Source organism: Cetorhinus maximus, unplaced genomic scaffold (genome assembly GCF_964194155.1).
Source record: "Cetorhinus maximus unplaced genomic scaffold, sCetMax3.hap1.1 HAP1_SCAFFOLD_125, whole genome shotgun sequence".
Classification (NCBI taxonomy): domain Eukaryota; kingdom Metazoa; phylum Chordata; class Chondrichthyes; order Lamniformes; family Cetorhinidae; genus Cetorhinus; species Cetorhinus maximus.
Genome location: NW_027596127.1, coordinates 51,627 through 72,489, shown reverse-complemented (window position 1 = coordinate 72,489; position 20,863 = coordinate 51,627). Strand labels below are relative to the sequence as shown.

At 44.6% G+C, this 20,863-nt stretch overlaps 1 protein-coding gene across 2 annotated transcripts in view; it reads left to right on the top strand.

Annotated features, from left to right (window-relative positions):
- The window catches only part of fbxo41 (F-box protein 41), a 262,069-nt gene extending 241,857 nt beyond the window's left edge, over positions 1-20,212 (top strand). For both annotated transcript variants that reach the window (XM_078534849.1, XM_078534847.1), the window contains 2 exons: positions 6,785-6,900; positions 19,969-20,212. In XM_078534849.1, the coding sequence (XP_078390975.1) occupies positions 6,785-6,900; positions 19,969-20,031 (179 nt within the window). In that variant the 3' untranslated portion in view covers positions 20,032-20,212. The remainder of the gene's footprint in view (positions 1-6,784; positions 6,901-19,968) is intronic.
- The last annotated feature ends 651 nt before the right edge of the window (positions 20,213-20,863 follow it).

Genomic DNA, 20,863 nt, shown 5'->3' with positions numbered 1-20,863 from the left:
CAGGCTCGAGGGGCTGAATTGCCTACTCCTGCTCCTTGTTCTTATGTTCTTATGAGCATTAATGCCCTGGCCCTGCCTTTTCCCTATAACCTTGCACATTGTTTCTATTCAAATAACCATCTAATGCCCTCTTGAATGCCTTGATTGAACCTGCCTCCACCACACTCCCAGACAGTGCATTCCAGACCTGAACCACTCGTTGTGTGAAAAAGCTTTTTCTCACCTCACATTTGCTTCTTTTGCAAATCACTTTAAATCTGTGCCCTCTCGTTCTTGATCCTTTTACGAGCAGGAACAGCTTCTCCCTATCTACTCTGTCCAGCCCATAATTTTGAACTTCTCTATCTAATCTCCTCTTATCCTTCTTCTCTCCAAGGAGAACAGTCCCAATCTCTCCAATCTATTCTCGTAGCTGAAGTTTCTCATCCCTGGAACCATTCTTGTAAACCTCTTCTGCACTCTCTCCAATGTGTTCACATCCTTCCTATAATGTGGCACCCAGAACTGTACACAATGTTCCAGCTGAGGTCTAATGAGTGTCTTATATAAATTTAGCATAACCTCCCTGCTCTTGTACTCTAAGCCCCTATTAATAAAGCCCAGGGTACTATATACTTTATTAACTGCTCTCTCAATCTGTCCTGCCACTTTCAATGATCTATGCACATAAACACTCAAGTCTTTCTGCTCCTACACCCCCTTCAAAATTTTACCCCTTATTTTATATTGTCTGTCCATGTTCTTCCTACCAAAATGCATCACATTCTCCACATTGAACTTTATCTGCCACCTATCTGCCCACTCCACCAACTTGTCTATGTCCTCTTAAAGTTCCACGCTGTCCTCCTCGCAGTTCACAACACTCCCAAGCTTCGTATCATCCACAAACTTTGAAACTGTCCCCTGCACACCAAATTTTAGATCATTAATATAGCAGGAAAAGCAAGGGTCCCAATACTGACCCCTGGGGAACTCCACTACAAACCTTCCTCCAGCCCGAAAAATATCCATTCACCATTACTCTCTGCTTCCTATTTTTCAGCCAATTTTGCATCCATGTTGCTACTGTCCCTTTTATTCCATGAGCAATAACTTTTCTCACAAGCCTGTTGTGTGGCTCTGTATCAAATGCCCTTTGAAAGTCCATGTACACCACATAACAGCATTACCCTCATCGACCTTTTCTGTTACCTCTTCAAAAAACTCCAGCAAGTTAGTTAAACGTGATTTCCCCTTTCGAAATCCATGCTGGCTCTTCTTATCAACCCATATTTTTCCATGTGACTACCAATTGTATCCCGAATCATTGTTTCTAGAATCTTGCTCACCGCTGAAGTTAAACTGACTGGCCTGCAATTGCTGGGTTTATCCTTACAACCTTTTTTGAACAAGGGAGTAATGTTTGCAATTCTCCAGTCCACTGGCACCATCCCCGAGCCTAGGGAAGACTGAAAGATTATGGCCAGTGTCGCTGCAATTTCTAATCTCACTTCCTTCAATATAATTGGATGCATCTCATCTGGTCCTGGTGCCTTGTCAACTTTAAGTAACGACAGTCTATTCAACACTTCCTCCTTGCCAATTTTGAATCCTTCTAGTTTCAGAGTTTCCTCGTTTGTCACCATGGCCTGGGCAGCATCTATATCCTTGGTAAAGACAGATGCAAAGTATTCATTTAATCCCTCAGCCATGGCCCCTTCATCCATGTGTAAATTACCTTTTAGGTCCCTAATCGTCCTTACTCCTCCTTTTACCACCCTTTTACTATTTATATGTCTATAGAAGACTTTGGGATTCCCCTTTATGTTGGCTGCCAGTCTTTTTTCATAATCTCTCTTCGCTTCTCGAATGTGCTTTTTCACCTCCCCTCTGAATCTTCTATTCCTCTTGGTTCTCAATTGTATTTTCTACCTGACACCTGTCATAAGCACACTTTTTCTTCTTTGTCTTAATTTCAATCTCCTTTTTTACCTATTAACTTACTATTCTCTATACTAGTGCTATCTGTCCCTCCCAGTATTTTGTGCACCCTGGTATTCCTCTCTAATATTTTCTCTTGCTTCCCACACTCCTGCCGAGTTAGTTTAAAGCCCTCCCAACAGCACTAGCAAAATGACCCGCAAGGAACTCAGTCCCGGCTCTGTTCAGGTGCAACCCATTGGGCTTGTTCAGGTGCCATCTCCCCCAGAACCAGTCCTAGTGTCCCAGGAATCTAAAGCCCTCCCTCCTGCACCATCTTTCCAGCCATGCATTCATCCACCTTATCCTCCTATTTCTGTACTCACTGGCATGTGGCACTGGGAGAGTAATCCAGAGATTACTACATTTGACGTCCTGCTTGCTAATTTTCTACCTAGCTCCACATTGCAGGACCACATCCCCCTTCCTACCTAAGTCATTGATACAAAGGTGGACCACAACCTCTGGCTGATCACCCTCCCCCAGAAGAATGTCCTGTAGCCGCTCTGTGACATCCTTGACACTGACACCAGGGAGGCAACGTACCATCCTGGAGTCACGTCTACGGCCACAGAAATGCCTGCCTGCTCCCCTAACCAATGAATCCTGTTATGACACAGTAGTTGGCAAAGGCTGAGTTGTTTAAATCCCAGAGGGAAATTTGAGCAACTGTCATAACCTATATTTTCAATTGGGTATGTTCGAGATGCAGCTCAGAATTCAGAAATAAAACCGCCAAGCCTTAAAAGGTTTTTTATATAAAACTAATTTCAACATTTATTAATTTAACAACAAATTAAACACGTGCACATGTCTACAAATTACTACCATAATAACTTTTAAACAAATCCCCAAATTATCCCTCCCAGATAAATCTTCACCAAGGCAACAATAGCCCATAGATTTTAAACAGACACCAGGCAAAGCACATTTGACCTTACAAATTCAAAATGAGGTTCCTTGCAATTTGGTTTCTTTGCAGACACAGTTGTAAGCTTACAGGCTGGTTAGATCTTAAATTCCTCTGACTTGCACACACAAACTCCTTTCTGTTTATACTTAGCTTCCCTTTGAATGCGAACTTTCCATTGTATCCGAGACTTTTAACATCATATCTTCTAACAATAATATTTTCATTCCACTAATTTTATTATTAATATAACCACATTTTTTGGTGTCTCCCAGCTGGGTATAAGATTTTACTCATTTTTTTGAATGCTTTATTTAAAAATACAAATTGCCCCCTTGACACCTATGTTTCTAAACTTCTCCATGTTTATCTAATTACCATCTCAAACCTACTCCTTTTTGTACATCATAGTGCTCAGACTAGCTAGCTTTAATCCAATTAAGACACACACAGGCACACACCCCACTACAATTCTATTTAAAAAATAATTTCCAATAACATTATAGACATTAATATCTATTCATGGCAATCCCCTATCACTATAGCTCTTCCTTTCTTCTTCCCTCCTCCTGTACAAACAAGCGCTCATGGTGCCACAAACTTGGCTCTGACTGGACTCCTCTGAGGAATCAGTGGCCTCACTAGCTTCCAAACGGAAAACCAATTTGTGAGCAGAACCCCAGGGGGCTCCTGCACTACCTGCCTACTTATCTTGGACTGCCTGGTGGTCACCCATTCACCTTCTGTCTCCAGGCCCTTAAGCTGCGGTGTGCCCACCTCCCTGAGTGTGCTATCCATATAGCTCTCAGCCTCGCGATGCTTCACAGTGACTCCAGCCACTGCTCGAGCTCTGAAACCCAGAGCTCAAGTTTCTGCAGCTGACAGCACTTCCTGCACATGTAGTCATCTAGGACACCGGTAGCTTCCATGACTTTGCACATATTACGGGACATGCATTCCACTCGACTGAAATGCCCTGCCATGTCTTAACTCTACTTCCCTTACGTTAACTTTATTCTACTTTGGACTATTTATATTAATTCATTATATTGGCCCTAAATTTCCCTTATTCCTGGCATTTCTCAGTTAAATACAAGTATAGCAACTTGTTTAAAAATATCACACTTTTCTAATTTACTCCCAGGTCCTACTTACCAAAGCCGCCGCTTTTCTTTCTGAGAAAAGGTAGGAAAAGAAAAGAGCACCTCCTCCATGAACTCCCTCAGTCACCAAACTCCAACTGAAGCACTCGACTGCAGCCAAAGACAGCACTCCAGTGCAGACAAAGTCAGCACTATAAGATAGCCTACCTTTATATTCTCTGAACCTAGCCTCTGAAAACCTGATTAAGCCAGTTATCTAATTAACTACGATAAAAGCAAAGTCCTGCGGATGCTGGAAATCTGAAACAAAAACAAAAATTGCTGGAAAAACTCAGGCCTGACAGCATCTGTAGAGAGAAAGACAGAACAACCTCAACTGTGTCCGACCCATACCTGCGCATCCGCCCTCATACCTTCCTCTCCCTACCAGAACCATGATAGGGTCCCCCTTGTCCTCACTTTTCACCCCACCAGCCTCCGCATTCAAAGGATCATCCTCCGCCATTTCCGTAAAATCCAGCATGATGCCACCACCAAACACATCTTCCCTTCACCCCCCCTGGTGGCATTCCGCAGGGATCGTTCCCTCCGGGACACCCTGGTCCACCCCTCCATCACCCCCTACACCTCAACCCCCTCCCACAGCACCTTCCCATGCAATCACAGAAGGTGCAACACCTGCCCCTCTACTTCCCCTCTCCTCACCGTCCAAGGGCCCAAACACTCCTTTCAAGTGAAGCAGCATTTCAGTTGCACTTCCCTCAGTTTAGCTACTGCATTTGTTGCTCCCAATGCGGTTTCCTCTACATTGGAGAGACTAAACGCAGACTGGGTGACTGCTTTGCGGAACACCTTCGGTCTGTCCACAAGCATGACCCAGACCTCCCTGTCGTTTGCCATTTCAACACTCCACCCTGCTCTCATGCCCACATGTCCGTCCTTGGCCTGCTGCAATGTTCCAGTGAAGCTCAAAGCAAACTGGAGGAACAGCACCTCATCTTCCGACTAGGCACTTTACAGCCTTCCGGACTTAACATTGAGTTCAACAACTTCAGACCATGAACTCTCTCCCCCATCCTCACCCCTTTTCGATCCCCTTTTTTCAAATATTTATTTTTTAATTTTTATATATTTTTTTTTCTCACCTATTTTTATTTATTTTTTAAATGTATTTCCATTCATTGTTTTATCCCCACCTTTTAGCCTATTTCGATCTTTTTTCTCACACCATCCCCTCCTCCCACCCCACCCCCACTAGGGCCATCTGTCACTTGTTCACTTTGCTTTCTACTCTTCATGTCACCAATAGCACCTCCTTTAGCCAGTATCACCACCATCAACGCCCCTTCGACCTTTTGTTTATGACATCTTTTGCAATCTCTCCTTTGCCTCCACCTATCACTGGCCTTCTATTCAGCTCCACTTGTCCCACCTCCCTTAAACAGTATCTATTTTGCGACATTTTTACTGCTCTTTAGTTCTGAAGAAGAGTCATACTCGAAACGTTAACTCTATCTTTCTCTTCACAGATGCTGTCAGGCCTGCTGAGTTTTTCCAGCACTTTTTGTTTTTGTATCTAATTAACTAGTTACAGCTGCAAGCAGAGCCTGTATGAACCTGTTTTAAGGCTGAAATAAAACTCACCTTCTTCCAACCCTAACAGCAATTTTTAGTTAATTGCTAAATTAAAAAAAGATAGGACTTTAGATAAAATTTAATCCTTAATTTAACCGTTAAACTCCCTCAGTCACAAACACCAACTGAAGCACTCAACTGCAGCCAAATCAGCACTCAAGTGCAGACCAACTTTGCCTAATCCCGTTGATATTTTCTAAGTGGTCTTTTTAGCATCCTTTATAATAGACTCTAGCATTTTCCCTACTCCTGATATTAGGCTAGCCAGTCTGAAATTTGCTGTTTTCTCCATCCCTCCTTTTTTAAATAGTGGAGTTACATTTTCCAGCCTGAAATCTGCCTGGATTGCGTAGAAGGGAGGGCCAGCCGAGCCTGTAAGTTCAGCCATGTCCAACAGAGTGGAGAGAGTAACACTGGACGCTAACATGAACTTTCAATAAAGAGTGAAAAAAACATAACATTGTTTCTTCCACAATAAGGGAAATGTCCCTAACACCTTGTAACCATCGATATGTGCTAACCATGAGCTGTGCCAGTACATTTACCTTTCTGCCTGAGTTAGTCTCAACAAATAACAATAATGCATACTTGAGTAAAGTGAAACCAATGTAATGTGAAATATTTACAAGTAAAACTTGTTTTTGAAAAACACCCATGTCACTTTTGTGCTCATGTTAATGGCAATGGAGTTGGGTTGGATAGTTTTGGCCATGATACAGAGCCTCTCTACTTGACCAGGACAAAATGGAGGACAGAGTTCATGGTCTGAAGTTGTTGAACTCAATGTTGAGCCCAGAAGGCTGTAGTGTGTAATTTGAAATGGGGTGCTGTTCCTCAAGCTTGCATTGGAATTCAAAAATTGAAACATTGCAGCAGTCCAATGACAGAAATAGTGAGAGCACCTATCCCTACCTTCTCTTTTGCTCCAACTGACCCTCTCCCTCTTTTCAACATCATTTTGGACTCAAAACGTTAACTTTGTTTCTTTCTCCACATATGCTGCCAGACCTGCTGAGTTTTTCCAGCACTTTCAGTTTTTGTTATCTCTTAGCTGTCTTTCTGTCTGAATCTCTCTCTGTTTCTGCACAATGAAACTGTTGGAATATTCTGGCTACCCAGTCCCTTAAGGTATGATCTGTACCTCTCATGATAACTATGACTGTTCTTCCTTTCCAAGGTGTCTGTCGCAGTTTAAAATCGATTGTGGTGCACATTGGTATAGTCGATTACTTTGAAGATCCTGACAGCCCAGAAGCTCGAAAGTTGTTTGAGGAAATGGTCAGCAAACTTCAGGTAGATTCCTTGTGTCCTGTAATATGGAATAATTAAAAAACCCACCAGATCAAACCAATATTTATGGTTTTATGATTGTAAGACTTATAATTTTTATATTCAGGAATTGATAATTAAATGAATTTATTTTTTCTAGTTCACAAAATCACAGAATCACAGTGCAGAAGAGGCCCTTCGGCCCCTCGAGTCTGCACCGACACGTGAGAAATACCTGACCTACCTACCTAATCCCATTTATCAGCACTTGGCCCATAGCCTTGAATGTTATGACGTGCCAAGTGCTCATCCAGGTACTTTTTAAAGAATGTGAGGCAACCCGCCTCCACCACCCTCCCAGGCAGCGCATTCCAGACTATCACCACCCTCTGGGTAAAAAAGTTTTTCCTCACATCCCCCCTAAACCCCCTGCCCCTCACTTTGAACTTATGTCCCCTTGTGACTGACCCTTCTCCTAAGGGGAACAGCTGCTCCCTATCCACCCTGTCCATGCCCCTCATAATCTTGTACACCTCGATCAGGTCGCCCCTCAGTCTTCACTGCTCCAACGAAAACAACCCAAGTCTATCCAACCTCTCTTCATAAATGTTCCATCCCAGGAAACATCCTGGTGAATCTCCTCTGCACCCCCTCCAGTGCAATCACATCTTTCCTATAATGTGGTGACCAGAACTGCACACAGTACTCCAGCTGTGGCCTCACCAAGGTTCTATACAACTCCAACATGACCTCCTTACTTTTGTAATCTATGCTTCGATTGATAAAGACAAGTGCCCCATATGCCTTTTCCACCACCCCACTAACATGCCCCTCCGCCTTCAGAGATCTATGGACACACACGCCAAGGTCCCTTTGTTCCTCAGAACCTCCTAGTGTCATGCCATTCATTGAATACTTCCTTGTCAAATTACTCCTTCCAAAGTGTATCACCTCACACTGTTCAGGGTTAAATTCCATCTGCCACTTATCTGCCCATTTGACCATCCCGTCTATATCTTCCTGTAGCCCAAGACACTCAACCTCACTGTTAACCACCTGGCCAATCTTTGTGTCATCCGCAAACTTATTAATCCTACCCTCCACATAGTCATCTATGTCGTTTGTATAAATAACAAATAATAGGGGACCAAGCACAGATCCCTGTGGTATGCCACTGGACACTGGCTTCCAGTCACTAAAACGTCCTTCTGTCATCGCCCTTTGTCCTCCAACTAAGCCAATTTTGAGTCCACCTTATCAAATTACCCTGTATCCCATGTGCATTTGCCTTCTTTATAAGTCTCCCATGTGGGATCTTGACAAAGGCTTTGTTGAAATCCAGATAAACTACATCAACTGCACTACCCTCATCTACACACCTGGTCACCTCCTCAAGAAATTCAATCTGACAAAGCCATGCTGACTATCCCTGATCAAATCTTGTCTCTCCAAGTGAAGATAGATTCTCTCCTTCAGAATTTTCTCCAATAATTTCCCTACCAAATTATATAACAAACAATGTGATGTTCTATGAATATAGAGAAATGAACGATGTAAACAAGTAAATTATATCAATGGTACCCTAATGCTGGTCATTAACAGAATGTATTGTAAACAGAGTATCAAAGTTGGGAATTTAATGAGAGTGGAAATTTGATGCAGTGGAGGAAGGAAGTGCTGCTTTTTGCCTTCAATGTTTGGAGTGGTGTGTGCAAGCTTGAGGCAGTAAGTATTTAAAATTTTGCCCAGTGTTTAAATACTTATTGCAAGTTAGTGTGTGGAAAAAGAAAGAAAACTTCAATTCCCTTCCTAACTCCCTAAAATCTGCTTTCAGCACCTCATCCCTTTTCCTGCTTATGTCATTGGTCCCAATGTGGACCATGACCTCTGGCTGTTCACCCTCCCCCAAAATAATATCCTGCAGCTTTTCTGTGACATCCTTCACCCTGGCACCAGGGAGGCAACATACCATCCTGGAGTCATGGCTATGGCCACAGAAATATCTGTCTGCTCCCCTAACTATGGAATCCCCTACCACTATAGCACTTCCACTCTTCCTCCTCCCCTCCTGTGCAGCTGAGTCACCTGTGGTGCCACAAATTTGGCTCTTGCTACAGTCCTCTGAGGAACCATCTCGCTCACCAGTATCCAAAATGGAAAAGCAGTTAGAGAGTGAGATATCCTCGGGGAATTCCTGCACTACCTGCCTGCCTCGCTGGAAGCGATGAGGGAGAGCCATCCATACAAACCAAGTAGGCCTGGGTTGAGATAACAGCCACTGTCAGTGACAAAGCATCATTGGACAATCTTGGATACACTGCCAGAATCCTATAGAGCAGCACTTGGAGAGCAGGATCTGTGTAAGACCATAAGACATAGGAGCAGAAATTAGGCCATTCGGCCCATCGAGTCTGCTCCGCCATTCAATCATGGCTGATAAGTTTCTCACCCCCATTCTCCCGCCTTCTCCCCGTAACCTTTGATCCCTTTACCAATCAAGAACCTATCTATCTCGGTCTTAAATACACTCAATGACCTGGCCTCCACAGCCTTCTGTGGCAATGAATTCCATAGATTCACCACTCTCTGGCTAAAGAAGTTTCTCCTCATCTCTGTTCTAAAAGATCTTCCCTTTACTCTGAGGCTGTGCCCTCGGGTCCTAGTCTCTCCTACTAATGGAACATCTTCCCCACGTCCACTCTATCCAGGCCTTTCAGTATTCTGTAAGTTTCAATCAGATCCCCCCTCATCCTTCTAAACTCCATCGAGTATAGATCAGAGTCCTCAAACGTTCCTCATATGTTAAGCCTTTCATTCCTGGGATCATTCTCGTGAACCTCCTCTGGACCCTCTCCAGGGCCAGCACATCCTTCCTGAGATACGGGGCTCAAAATTGCTCACAATATTCTAAATGTGGTCTGATCAGAGCCTTATAAAGCCTCAGCAGCACATCCCTGCTTTTATATTCTAGTCCTCTCGAAATAAATGGCAACATTGCATTTGCCTTCCTAACTACCGACTCAACCTGCAAGTTAACCTTAAGAGAATCCTGGCCTAGGACTCCCAAGTCCCTTTGCACTCCAGATTTCTGAATTCTCTCCCCATTTAGAAAATAGTCTATGCCTCTATTCTTCCTACCAAAGTGCATGACCTCACACTTCCCCACGTTGTATTCCATCTGCCACTTCTTTGCCCATTCTCCTAACCTGTCCAAATCCTTCTGCAGCCTCCCCGCCTCCTCAATACTACCTGTCCCTCCACCTATCTTTGTATCATCTGTAAACTTAGCCAGGATGCCCTCAGTTCCTTCATCTAGATCATTAATGTATAAAGTGAAAAGTTGTGGTCCCAACACTGACCCCTGCGGAACTCCACTAGTCACCGGCCACCAACCTGAGAAGGACCCCCTTATCCCCACTCTCTGCCTCCTGCCAGACAGCCAATCTTCTATCCATGCTAGTACCTTGCCTCTCACACCATGGGCTCTTACCTTACTGAGCAGCCTCCTGTGCGGCACCTTGTCAAAGGCCTTATGGAAGTCCAAGTAAATAACATCCATTGGCTCTCCTTTGTCTAACCTACTCGTTACCTCCTCAAAGAATCCTAACAGATTTGTCAGGCATGACCTCCCCTTGATGAAACCATGCTGACTTTGCCCGATTTTACCATGCACTTCCAAGTATTCTGAAATCTCATCCTTAATAATGGACTCTAAAATCTTACCAACGACCGAGGTCAGGCTAATCGGCCTGTAATTTCCCGTCTTTTGCCTCGTTCCCTTCTTAAACAGGGGGGTTACATTAGTGATTTTCCAATCCTCTGGGACCCTCCCTGACTCCAGTGATTCCTGAAAGATCACCACTAACGCCTCCACTATCTCTTCAGCTATCTCCTTCAGAACTCTGGGGTGTAATCCATCTGGTCCAGGTAATTTATCCGCCTTCAGACCTTTTAGTTTTCCTAGCACCTTCTCCTTGGTAATGGCCACCATACTCACCTCTGCCCCCCAACTCTCTTGAACTTTGGGATGTCACTCGTGTCTTCCACTGTGAAGACTGACGCAAAGTACCTATTCAGTTCCTCCGCCATTTCTTTGTTCCTCACTACTACTTCTCCAGCATCATTTTCCAGTGGCCCAATGTCCACTTTTGTCTCTCTCTTACCCTTTATATATCTAAAAAAACTCTTGCAATCTTCTTTTATATTACTGGCTAGTTTCCCCTCATATTTAATCTTCTCCCTCCTTATTTCTTTTTTAGTTGTCCTCTGTTGGTCTTTGTAGACTTCCCAATCCCCTGGTTTCCCATTGCTCTTTGCCGCATTGTATGCTTTCTCTTTAGCTTTTATGCTGTCCCTGACTTCCCTTGTCAGCCATGGTTGCCTCGTCCTCCCTTTAGTGTGCTTCTTCTTCCTAGGGATGAATTTTTGCTGTGTCTCCCAAATTACTCCCAGTGTACTGACATACACAGGGTGCATGCGACTCTGAGTGGCCTGGACCGATCAGTGGCACAGAGATATGAACATACAAACAAGAAGCAGGAGTAGGCCATTCAGCCCCTCGAGCCTGCTCCACCAATTAATAAGATCAAGGATGATCTGATAGTATCCTCAAATCTGCATCGCGTGTACCCCCGATAACCTAACATCCCCTTGCTTACCAAGAATCTGTCCACCTCTGCCTTAAAAATATTCAAAGACTCTGCTTCCACTGCCTTTTCAGGAACAGAACTCCAAAGACTCATAAGAATATAAGAAATAGAAACAGGAGTAGACCATTCGGCCCTTTGAGCCTGCTCCACCATTCAATAAGATCATGGCTGATCTTCTTGTGTTTCGATTTCCACATTCTCATCTAACCCTGATAACCTTTGATTCTCTTACCTAACAAGAATCTATCTACCTCTACCTTAAAAAATATTCAATGACCCCGCCTCCACCACCTTCTGAGGCAGAGAGTTCCAAAGTCGCACAACCATCTGAAAGAAAAAATTTCTCCTCATCTCTGTCCTAAAAGGGTGACCCCTAATTTTAAAACATTGCCCCCTAGTTCTGGACTCACCCACAAGAGGAAACATCCTTTCCACGTCCTCCTTGTCAAGGCTGTTCAGGATCTTATACACTTCAATCAAATCACCCCTCACTCTTGTAAACTCCAGTGGATACAAGCCCAGTCTGTCCAACCTTTCCTCATAATACAACCCACTCATTCCAGGTATCAATCTAGTAAACCTCCTCTGAACCATCTCCAATGCATTTACACCCTTCCTTAAATAAGGAGACCAAAACTGCCCACAGTATTGGAGATGTGGTCTCACCAATGCCCTGTATAACTGAAGCATAACATCCTTACTTTTATGTTCAATTCCTCTCATAATAAAGGATAGCATTCCATTAACCTTTTTAATTACTTGCTGTACCTGCATACTAACTTTTTGTGACTCATGTACTAGGGGGAGGTGATGTCATCGTGGTATTGTTGCTGGACTAGTATTCCAGAGACTGAGGATACTGCTCTTGGGACCCGGGTTCAAATCCTGCCATGGCTGATGGTGGAATTTGAATTCAACAAACATCACCATCCCTGGGTATGCACTGCCCCTGTGGGCAGGACAGACAGACAGACCCAGCAAAGGTGGTGGCACAGTGGTATATAGTCAGGAGGGAGTTGCCCTGGGAGTCCTCAACATCGATTGTGGAGTCTCACGGCATCAGGTCAAACATGGGCAAAGAAACTCCCTGCTGATTACCATGTATTGCCCTCCCTCAGCTGATGAATCAGTGCTCCTCCATGTTGAGAATCTCTGAGGGTGATAAGGGTGCAGAATGCACTCTTGGCGGGGGGGAGGACTTCAATGTCCAATTACCAAGAGTGGCTCAGTACCATCACTACTACCTCACGGAGGCTGAGCGTCAACTCGCAGACACTTCCTCCTACCTTTCCCTGGACCATGACCCCACCACTGAACATCAAGCCATTGTTTCCAGGACTGTCACTGACCTCATCTCCTCTGGAGATCTTCCTCCCACAGCTTCCAACCTGATAGTCGCCCAACCTCGGACGGCCCGCTTCTACCTCCTACCCAAAATCCACAAACAGAACTGTCCTGGCAGACCGATCGTGTCAGCCTGTTCCTGCCCCATGGAACTCATTTCTCGTTATCTTGACTCCCTTCTTTCTCCACTTGTCCAGTACCTTCCCACATACATCCGTGATTCCTCTGACACCTTACGTCACATCAACAATTTCCAGTTCCCTGGCCCCAACCGCTTCCTCTTCACCATGGACGTCCAATCCCTCTACACCTCCATCCGCCACCAGGATGGTCTGAGGGCCCTTAGCTTCTTCCTTGAACAGAGGCCCGAACAATCCCCATCCACCACTACTCTCCTCCGTCTGGCTGAACTTGTTCTCACACTGAACAATTTCTACTTTAACTCCTCTCACTTCCTCCAAATAAAAGGTGTGGCTATGGGTACCCGCATGGGCCCCAGCTATGCCTGTCTCTTTATGGGGTATGTGGAACATTCCTTGTTCCAGTCCTACTCCGACCCCCTCCCACAACTCTTTCTCCGGTACATCGATGATTACTTCGGTGCTGCTTCATGTTCTCGTCGGGACCTGGAAAAATTTATTAATTTTGCTTCCAATCTCCACCCCTCCATCATTTTCACGTGGTCCATCTCTGACACTTCCCTTCCCTTCCTTGACCTCTCTGTCTCAATTTCTGGTGATAAACTGTCCACCAATATCCATTACAAGCCTACCGACTCCCACAGCTACCTCGTCTACAGCTCCTCACACCCCGCTTCCTGTAAGGACTCCATCCCATTCTCTCAGTTCCTTCGCCTCCGTCGCATCTGTTCTGATGATGCTACCTTCAAAAACAGTTCCTCTGACATGTCCTCCTTCTTCCTTAACCGAGGTTTTCCACCCACGGTTGTTGACAGGGCCCTCAACCGTGTCCGACCCATCTCCCGCGCATCCGCCCGCACGCCTTCTCCTCCCTCCCAGAAACATGATAGGGTCCCCCTTGTCCTCACTTATCACCCCACCAGCCTCCGCATTCAAAGGATCATCCTCCGCCATTTCCGCCAACTCCAGCATGATGCCACCACCAAACACATCTTCCCTTCACCCCCCCGGTGGCATTCCGTAGGGATCGTTCCCTCCGGGACACACTGGTCCACTCCTCCATCACCCCCTACTCCTCAACCCCCACCTATGGCACCTCCCCATGCCCACGCAGAAGATGCAACACCTGCCCCTTCACTTCCTCTCTCCTCACCGTCCAAGGGCCCAAACACTCCTTTCAAGTGAAGCAGCATTTCACTTGCATTTCCCCTAACTTAGTCTACTGCATTCGTTGCTCCCAATGCGGTCTCCTCTACATTGGAGAGACCAAACGTAAACTGGGCGACCGCTTTGCAGAACACCTGCGGTCTGTCCGTAAGAAAGACCCAAACCTCCCTGTCGCTTGCCATTTTAACACTCCAGCCTGCTCTCTTGCCCACATGTCTGTCCTTGGCTTGCTGCCTTGTTCCAGTGAAGCCCAACGCAAACTGGAGGAACAGCACCTCATCTTCCGACTAGGCACTTTACAGCCTTCCGGACTGAATATTGAATTCAACAACTTTAGATCTTGAACTCCCTTCTCCATCCCCATCCCCTTTCCGTTTCTTCCCCCTCCCTTTTGTTTTTTCCAATAATTTATATAGATTTTTCTTTTCCCACCTATTTCCATTATTTTTAAATCTATACCTGTAATGCCCTGTCAGTCTTTCCACCCCACCCCCTCTAGAGCTGTACCTTGAGTGTCCTGCCTTCCATTCTTAATTAGCACATTCTCTTAGATAATATCACCACCTTTAACACCTCTTTGATCCTTTGTCTGTGACATCTTTTAATTATCTGCTCCTATCACTGCTTGCTTGTCCCTACAATCACCGCCCCCCCACAACTTCTCTCCTCCCACCACCCCCCTCACCTTAAACCAGCTTATATTTCACCCCTCTCCTAATTTTACTCAGTTCTGTTGAAGGGTCATGAGGACTCGAAACGTCAACTCTTTTCTTCTCCGCCGATGCTGCCAGACCTGCTGAGTTTTTCCAGGAGAACAGCTAATGTGGTTGCGCGATTTAAGAAGGATTGTAGAGAGAAGCCAGGGAACTACAGGCCAGTGAGTCTCACGTCAGTGGTAGGGAAACTATTGGAGAAAATTCTGAAGGAGAGAATCTATCTCCACTTGGAGAGGCAAGGTTTGATCAGGGATAGTCAGCATGGCTTTGTCAGAGGGAGGTCATGCCTAACAAATTTGATTGAATTTTTTGAGGAGGTGACCAGGTGTGTAGGTGAGGGTAGTGCAGTTGATGTAGTTTATATGGATTTCAGCAAAGCATTTGACAAGGCCCCACATGGGAGACTTATAAAGAAGGCAAATGCACATGGGATACAGGGTAATTTGATAAGGTGGATTCAAAATTGGCTTAGTTGTAGGAGACAGAGGGTGATGACAGAAGGATGCTTTAGTGACTGGAAGCCAGTGTCCAGTGGCGTACCACAGGGATCTGTGCTGGGTCCCCTATTATTCATCATTTATATAAACGACATAGATGACTATGTGGGGGGTAGGATTAGTAAGTTTGCGGATGACACAACGATTGGCCGGGTGGTTAACAGTGAGGTTGAGTGTCTTGGGCTACAGGGAGATATAGATGGGATGGTCAAATGGGCAGGTAAGTGGTAGATGGAAATCAACCCTGAAAAGTGTGAGGTGATACACTTTGGAAGGAGTAATTTGACAAGGAAGTATTCAATGAACGGCATGACACAAGGAAGTTCTGAGGAACAAAGGGACCTTGGCGTGTGTGTCCATAGATCTCTGAAGGCGGAGGGGCATGTTAGTGGGGTGGTGAAAAAGGCATATGGGACACTTGCCTTGATCAATCGAGGCATGTTGGAATTGTATAGAACCTTGGTGAGGCCACAGCTGGAGTACTGTGTGCAGTTCTGGTCGCCACATTATAGGAAGAATGCGATTGCACTGGAGGGGGTGCAGAGGAGATTCACCAGGATGTTGCCTGGGATGAAACATTCAGGTCATGAAGAGAGTTTGGATAGACTTGGGTTGTTTTTGTTGGAGCAGAGAAGACTGAGGGGCGACCTGATGGAGGTGTCCAAGATTATGAGGGGCATGGACAGGATGGATAGGGAGCAGCTACGAGGGGACGCAAGTTCAAAGTGAGGGGCAGGAGGTGTTGGGGGGATATGAGGAAAAACGTTTTTACCCAGAGGGTGGTGACGGTCTGGAATGCGCTGCCTGGGAGGGTGGTGGAGGCAGGTTGTCTCACATCATTTAAAAAGCACCTGGATGAGCACTTGGCACGTCATAACATTCAAGGCTATGGGCCAAGTGCTGGTAAATGGGATTAGGTAGGTAGGTCAGGTGTTTCTCATGTGTCGGTGCAGACTCGATGGGCCAAAGGGCCTCTTCTGCACTATGTGATTCTGTGTTAGGGAACCAAGGGTCTAGTGAGAGGGAGGAATTGAAGAAAATCAGTATTAGTGAAAAAATGGTGCTAGAGAAATTAATGGGGTTAAAAGCTGTAAAATGTCCAGGGCCTAATATCCTGCACCCCAGAGTACTAAAGGAAGTGGCCCTGGAAATAGTAGATACATAGGTGGTCATCTTCCAAAATTCTATGCACTCTGGAGCAGTTCCTACAGTTTGGAGGGTGGCAAATGTAACCCCACTATTTAAAAACACAGGGAAAGAAAAAACTGAGAATTACAGACCAGTTAACATAACATCAGTAGTGGGGAAAATGCCAGAGTCTATTATAAAAGTCATGGTGACAGATCACTTAGAAAGGATTAATGGGATTAGACAAATTCGGCATGGGTTTATGAAACGGAAATTATACTTAACTAATCTACTGGAGTTTTTTGAGGATGTAACTAATAGAATAGATAAGGAAGAACCAGTGGATGTGGTGTATTTGGATTTCAAGAAGGCTTTTGATAAGGTCCCACATAAGAGGCTAGTGGGCAAAATTAAAGCACATGGGATTGGGGGTGATATACTGGCATGGATTGAGAATTGGTTGACAGAAAGGAAAGAGAGTGGGAATAAATGGGTCTTTTTCCAGTTGGCAGGTGGTAACTAATGGTGTACTGCAGAGATCAGTGCTTGTGCCCCAGGTATTCATGATATATATAAATGCCTTGGATGGGGGAACCAAATGCAATTTTTCCAAGTTTGCTGATGACACAAAACTGGGCGGGGTTGTGAGTTGTGAGGAGGATGCAAGGAGGCTTCAGGGCGATTTGGACAAGTGTGTGTGGGCAAACACATGGCAGATGCAGTATAACATGGATAAATGTGAAGTTATATGCTTCAGTGTGAAAAACATATGTATTATTTAAATGGTGATATATTAGGAAATGTGGATGTACAAAGGGATCTGGGTGTCATTGTACACCAGTCAATGAAAGTAAATAGGCAGGTGCAGCAAGCAATTAGGAAGGCAAATGGTATGTTGGCCTTCATTGCAATAGGATTTGAGTTCAGAGGTAGGGATGTCTTACTGCAGTTATACAGGGCCTTGGTGAGACCACAGCTGGAGTATTACCTGCAGTTTTGGTCTCCCTACCTGAGAAAGGATATACTTGCCATAGAGGGAGTGCAGCGAACGATCACTAGGCTGATACCAGGGATGGCAGGACTGTTGTATGAGGAGAGATTGGTTCGACTGGGCCTGTATTCACTAGAGTTCAGAAGAATGAGAGGGGATCTGATTGAAATGCATAAAATTCTAACAGGGCTATACAGACTGGATGCAGGGAGGATGTTTCTCCTGGCTGGGGAGTCTAGAACCAGGGGCCACAGTGTCATGATACGGGGCAGGCCATTTAGGACTGAGATGAGGAAAAATTTCTTCACTCAGAGGGTGGTCAACCTGTGGAATTCTGTACTACAGAAGGCTTTGGAGGCCGGGTCACAGTATATTCAAGAAAAAAATTGATAAATTTTTTGACATTGAGGGCATCAAGGGGTATGGAGAGAAAGTGGGAATATGGCATTGAGATAGAGGATCAGCCATGATCAAAAGGTCTGAAGGGCTGAATAGCCTACTCCGCTCCTATTTTCTATGTTTTGAAGACAACCCACCCATTCCAGGTATTAGTCTCTGTACAATTGAAACATAATCTCCCTGCTTTTGTTTTCAATTCCCCTCGCAATGAATGATAATATTCTATTAGCTTCTCTAATTACTTGCTCTACCTCCATACTATCCTTTTGTGATTCATGCACTAAGACACCAAGATCCCTCTGCATCTCAGAGCTCTGCAATCCCTCACCATTTTGATAATATGCTTCTCTTTTATCCTTCCTGCCAAATGGATAATTTTATATTTTCCCACATTATACTCCATTCGCCAGATCGTTACCCACTCACTTAACCTACCTATGTCTTTTTGTAGCCTCCTTTCATTCTCTTCAGAGCTTACCTTCCTACCTACCTTTATGTCATCAGCAAATTTGGCAACCATCCCATCCAGCCCTTCATCCAAGTCACTTATAAAAATTGTAAACCGTTGAGGTCCCAGCATTGATCCCTGTGTCATACCACTCGTTATATCTTGCCAACCTGAAAAAGACCCATTTATGCTTACTCTTTGCTTTCTGTTAATCAGCCAATCTTTTGCCTTGACTCAACTCTTTGATTTACCACATCTTCCCAAATTTGATCCCTTGCCCCCACTACTTAGTTTAAAACCCTCTCTACTTCTCTAGCCTGCACAGGAGTGCTGTATTTGGGTGCAGTAGAGAGCTTCAGTTGAAGTTTGGTGACTGAGGGAGTTTAAGGGTTAAATTGAGGGAAAGTCTAATCTTTCTTTAATTTAGCAATTAACTAAATTATATGGCTCGCAAGAACACCGGTTGCAGCACAGTTCAGCTGTAGACCTTACAAACGGTACAGATCCCACTTACCCCAGTACTGGTGCCTGTGCCCCACGAACCGGAACCCACTTCTCCCACACCAGTCTTTGAGCCATGTATTCATCTCCCTAATCTGATTTGTCCTATGTCAATTTGCAGAGGCTCTGCTCCTTATTTTAATGCCTAGCTTCTCATACTGATGATGCAGAACCTCTTTCCTAGTTCTACCTATGCCGTTGGTACCAACATGGACCACGACAACCAGATCCTCCCCTCCCACTGCAAGTTCCTCTCCAGCTCTGAGCAGATGTCCTGAACCCTGGCGCCGGGCAGACAACACACTCATCTGGACTCTCATTCTTTGCTCTTTGAAGGGGATTGAGTATCAATTCCCCTCGCTATACTGTCTCCTACTACAATTACATTTGTATTTTCTCCCCCCGCTGAAAGGCTTCCTGTACCATGGTGCTCATCCACCTTGCAAATCTAGCCTTCGTCCACACAAGTTTTGAGCACCTCAAACCTGTTTGACAGTTGAAAGTTCTGAGGACCCTCCACTCCTGTCTGCTTGGTCCCTTTACCTATTTTACTCAAGGTCACATCCTCCTATCCCTCACTGCTGGCCAAAACAGACCACCTTATTCTAAGAGGTGTGACCGTTTTCTAGAGCAAGGTGTTCAGGTATCTCTCCCCCTCCCTTGTGTTGCGTAGTGTCTGCAGTTCGGCTTCCAGATCAATAATCCTGATCCGGAATTCCTCAAGCTGCTTACACTTCCTGCAAACTTGTTTGTCATGGATCGCCTTGATGTCCAAAAGCCCTCACATTCCACAGCTGCAACATAACACCCGTCCTGCCATTGTTGCGTATGTTATTTAGTTAATTCAGTTACTTTCTTAATTAATTTAGAATAATTCCTATGTATACTGCAATTTACTGTGTTTACTAAGTTATAGTACCACCCACAACTAATTGATCTTATTGAATGGTGGAGCGGGCGCCAAGGACTGAATGGCCTACTCCTGCTATTATTGCTTATGTTCTGATGTTCTTATGTCAAAGCTTGCTCTGATCAGATACTATGAGGTTCTTTTTACATGCTTTACAGTTTACTGATTTGATGGATTATATCTTTCTGCTTAAACCCATTAGGCTCTGAAGAAAAGGCCTGGCTTTTCAAAAATTCTTCATATCAAAGCGGAAAGTATTTGTTGAAGTTTACAAAAACAAACTGAAGCAATCTCAACTGAAACCATCACTTCGACTGAAAAGTACCATTTACTGAAAACACATTTTACTAAAATGTTTGATCAGAACGAGAAGCTAACAGAGCCTTTACAGCTCAGCTCACTCGGTACTGCAACTATCATTAAGCCAATAAAGCATCTACAACATACCCGATTTAAAAAGATAGAATTAAACCAACTATCTGCAATAAGACATATTGGAAACATCAGTTCAGACCTATTATTCAATCAAATGAGCCAACATTAAACCAAGTCACCCTGAAGGTCTGTGTTAGAAGCAGCAACAAGCTAAGTAACTTCTCAATGAGGCACCCTATAAAGGAACAACATTAATTTGCCCACTGAAACCAATTGTGTTGAAACCATCAGATAAATGAATGGAACCAGCACTAAATCAACTGATGTTTCAGTGTGACACCCTGTAATGTAGCCAATATCAAACCATATGGTGTCTGAGTGAAAAGACCTCTGAGTAGCAAGACCTTGACAGGGTACCTTAGAGAAGTGTGTAACATATCAAATGAAATGAAACTACAGCTTCAGGACAAGGAGGAGCTGAACATACAATCTGGTAAAAAGCAACATAGGCCTGAGATCAGAAAGCAGTTTTTCACACTGTCAAGAGCTGGACTTCTGGCTATGAGATTGAAAGCCAGTTGCATGATCTATTGGCAGGACAGTAAGTTTGTATAGAAGGATGAGCTGGTGGGGGGGCCAAAATGCCACTCTCGTTGTGCTTTTCTTTATGAAACATTCCAAAATGGAACAGCCTTTGAACCAGTGACTCTTCAGGTGAGACT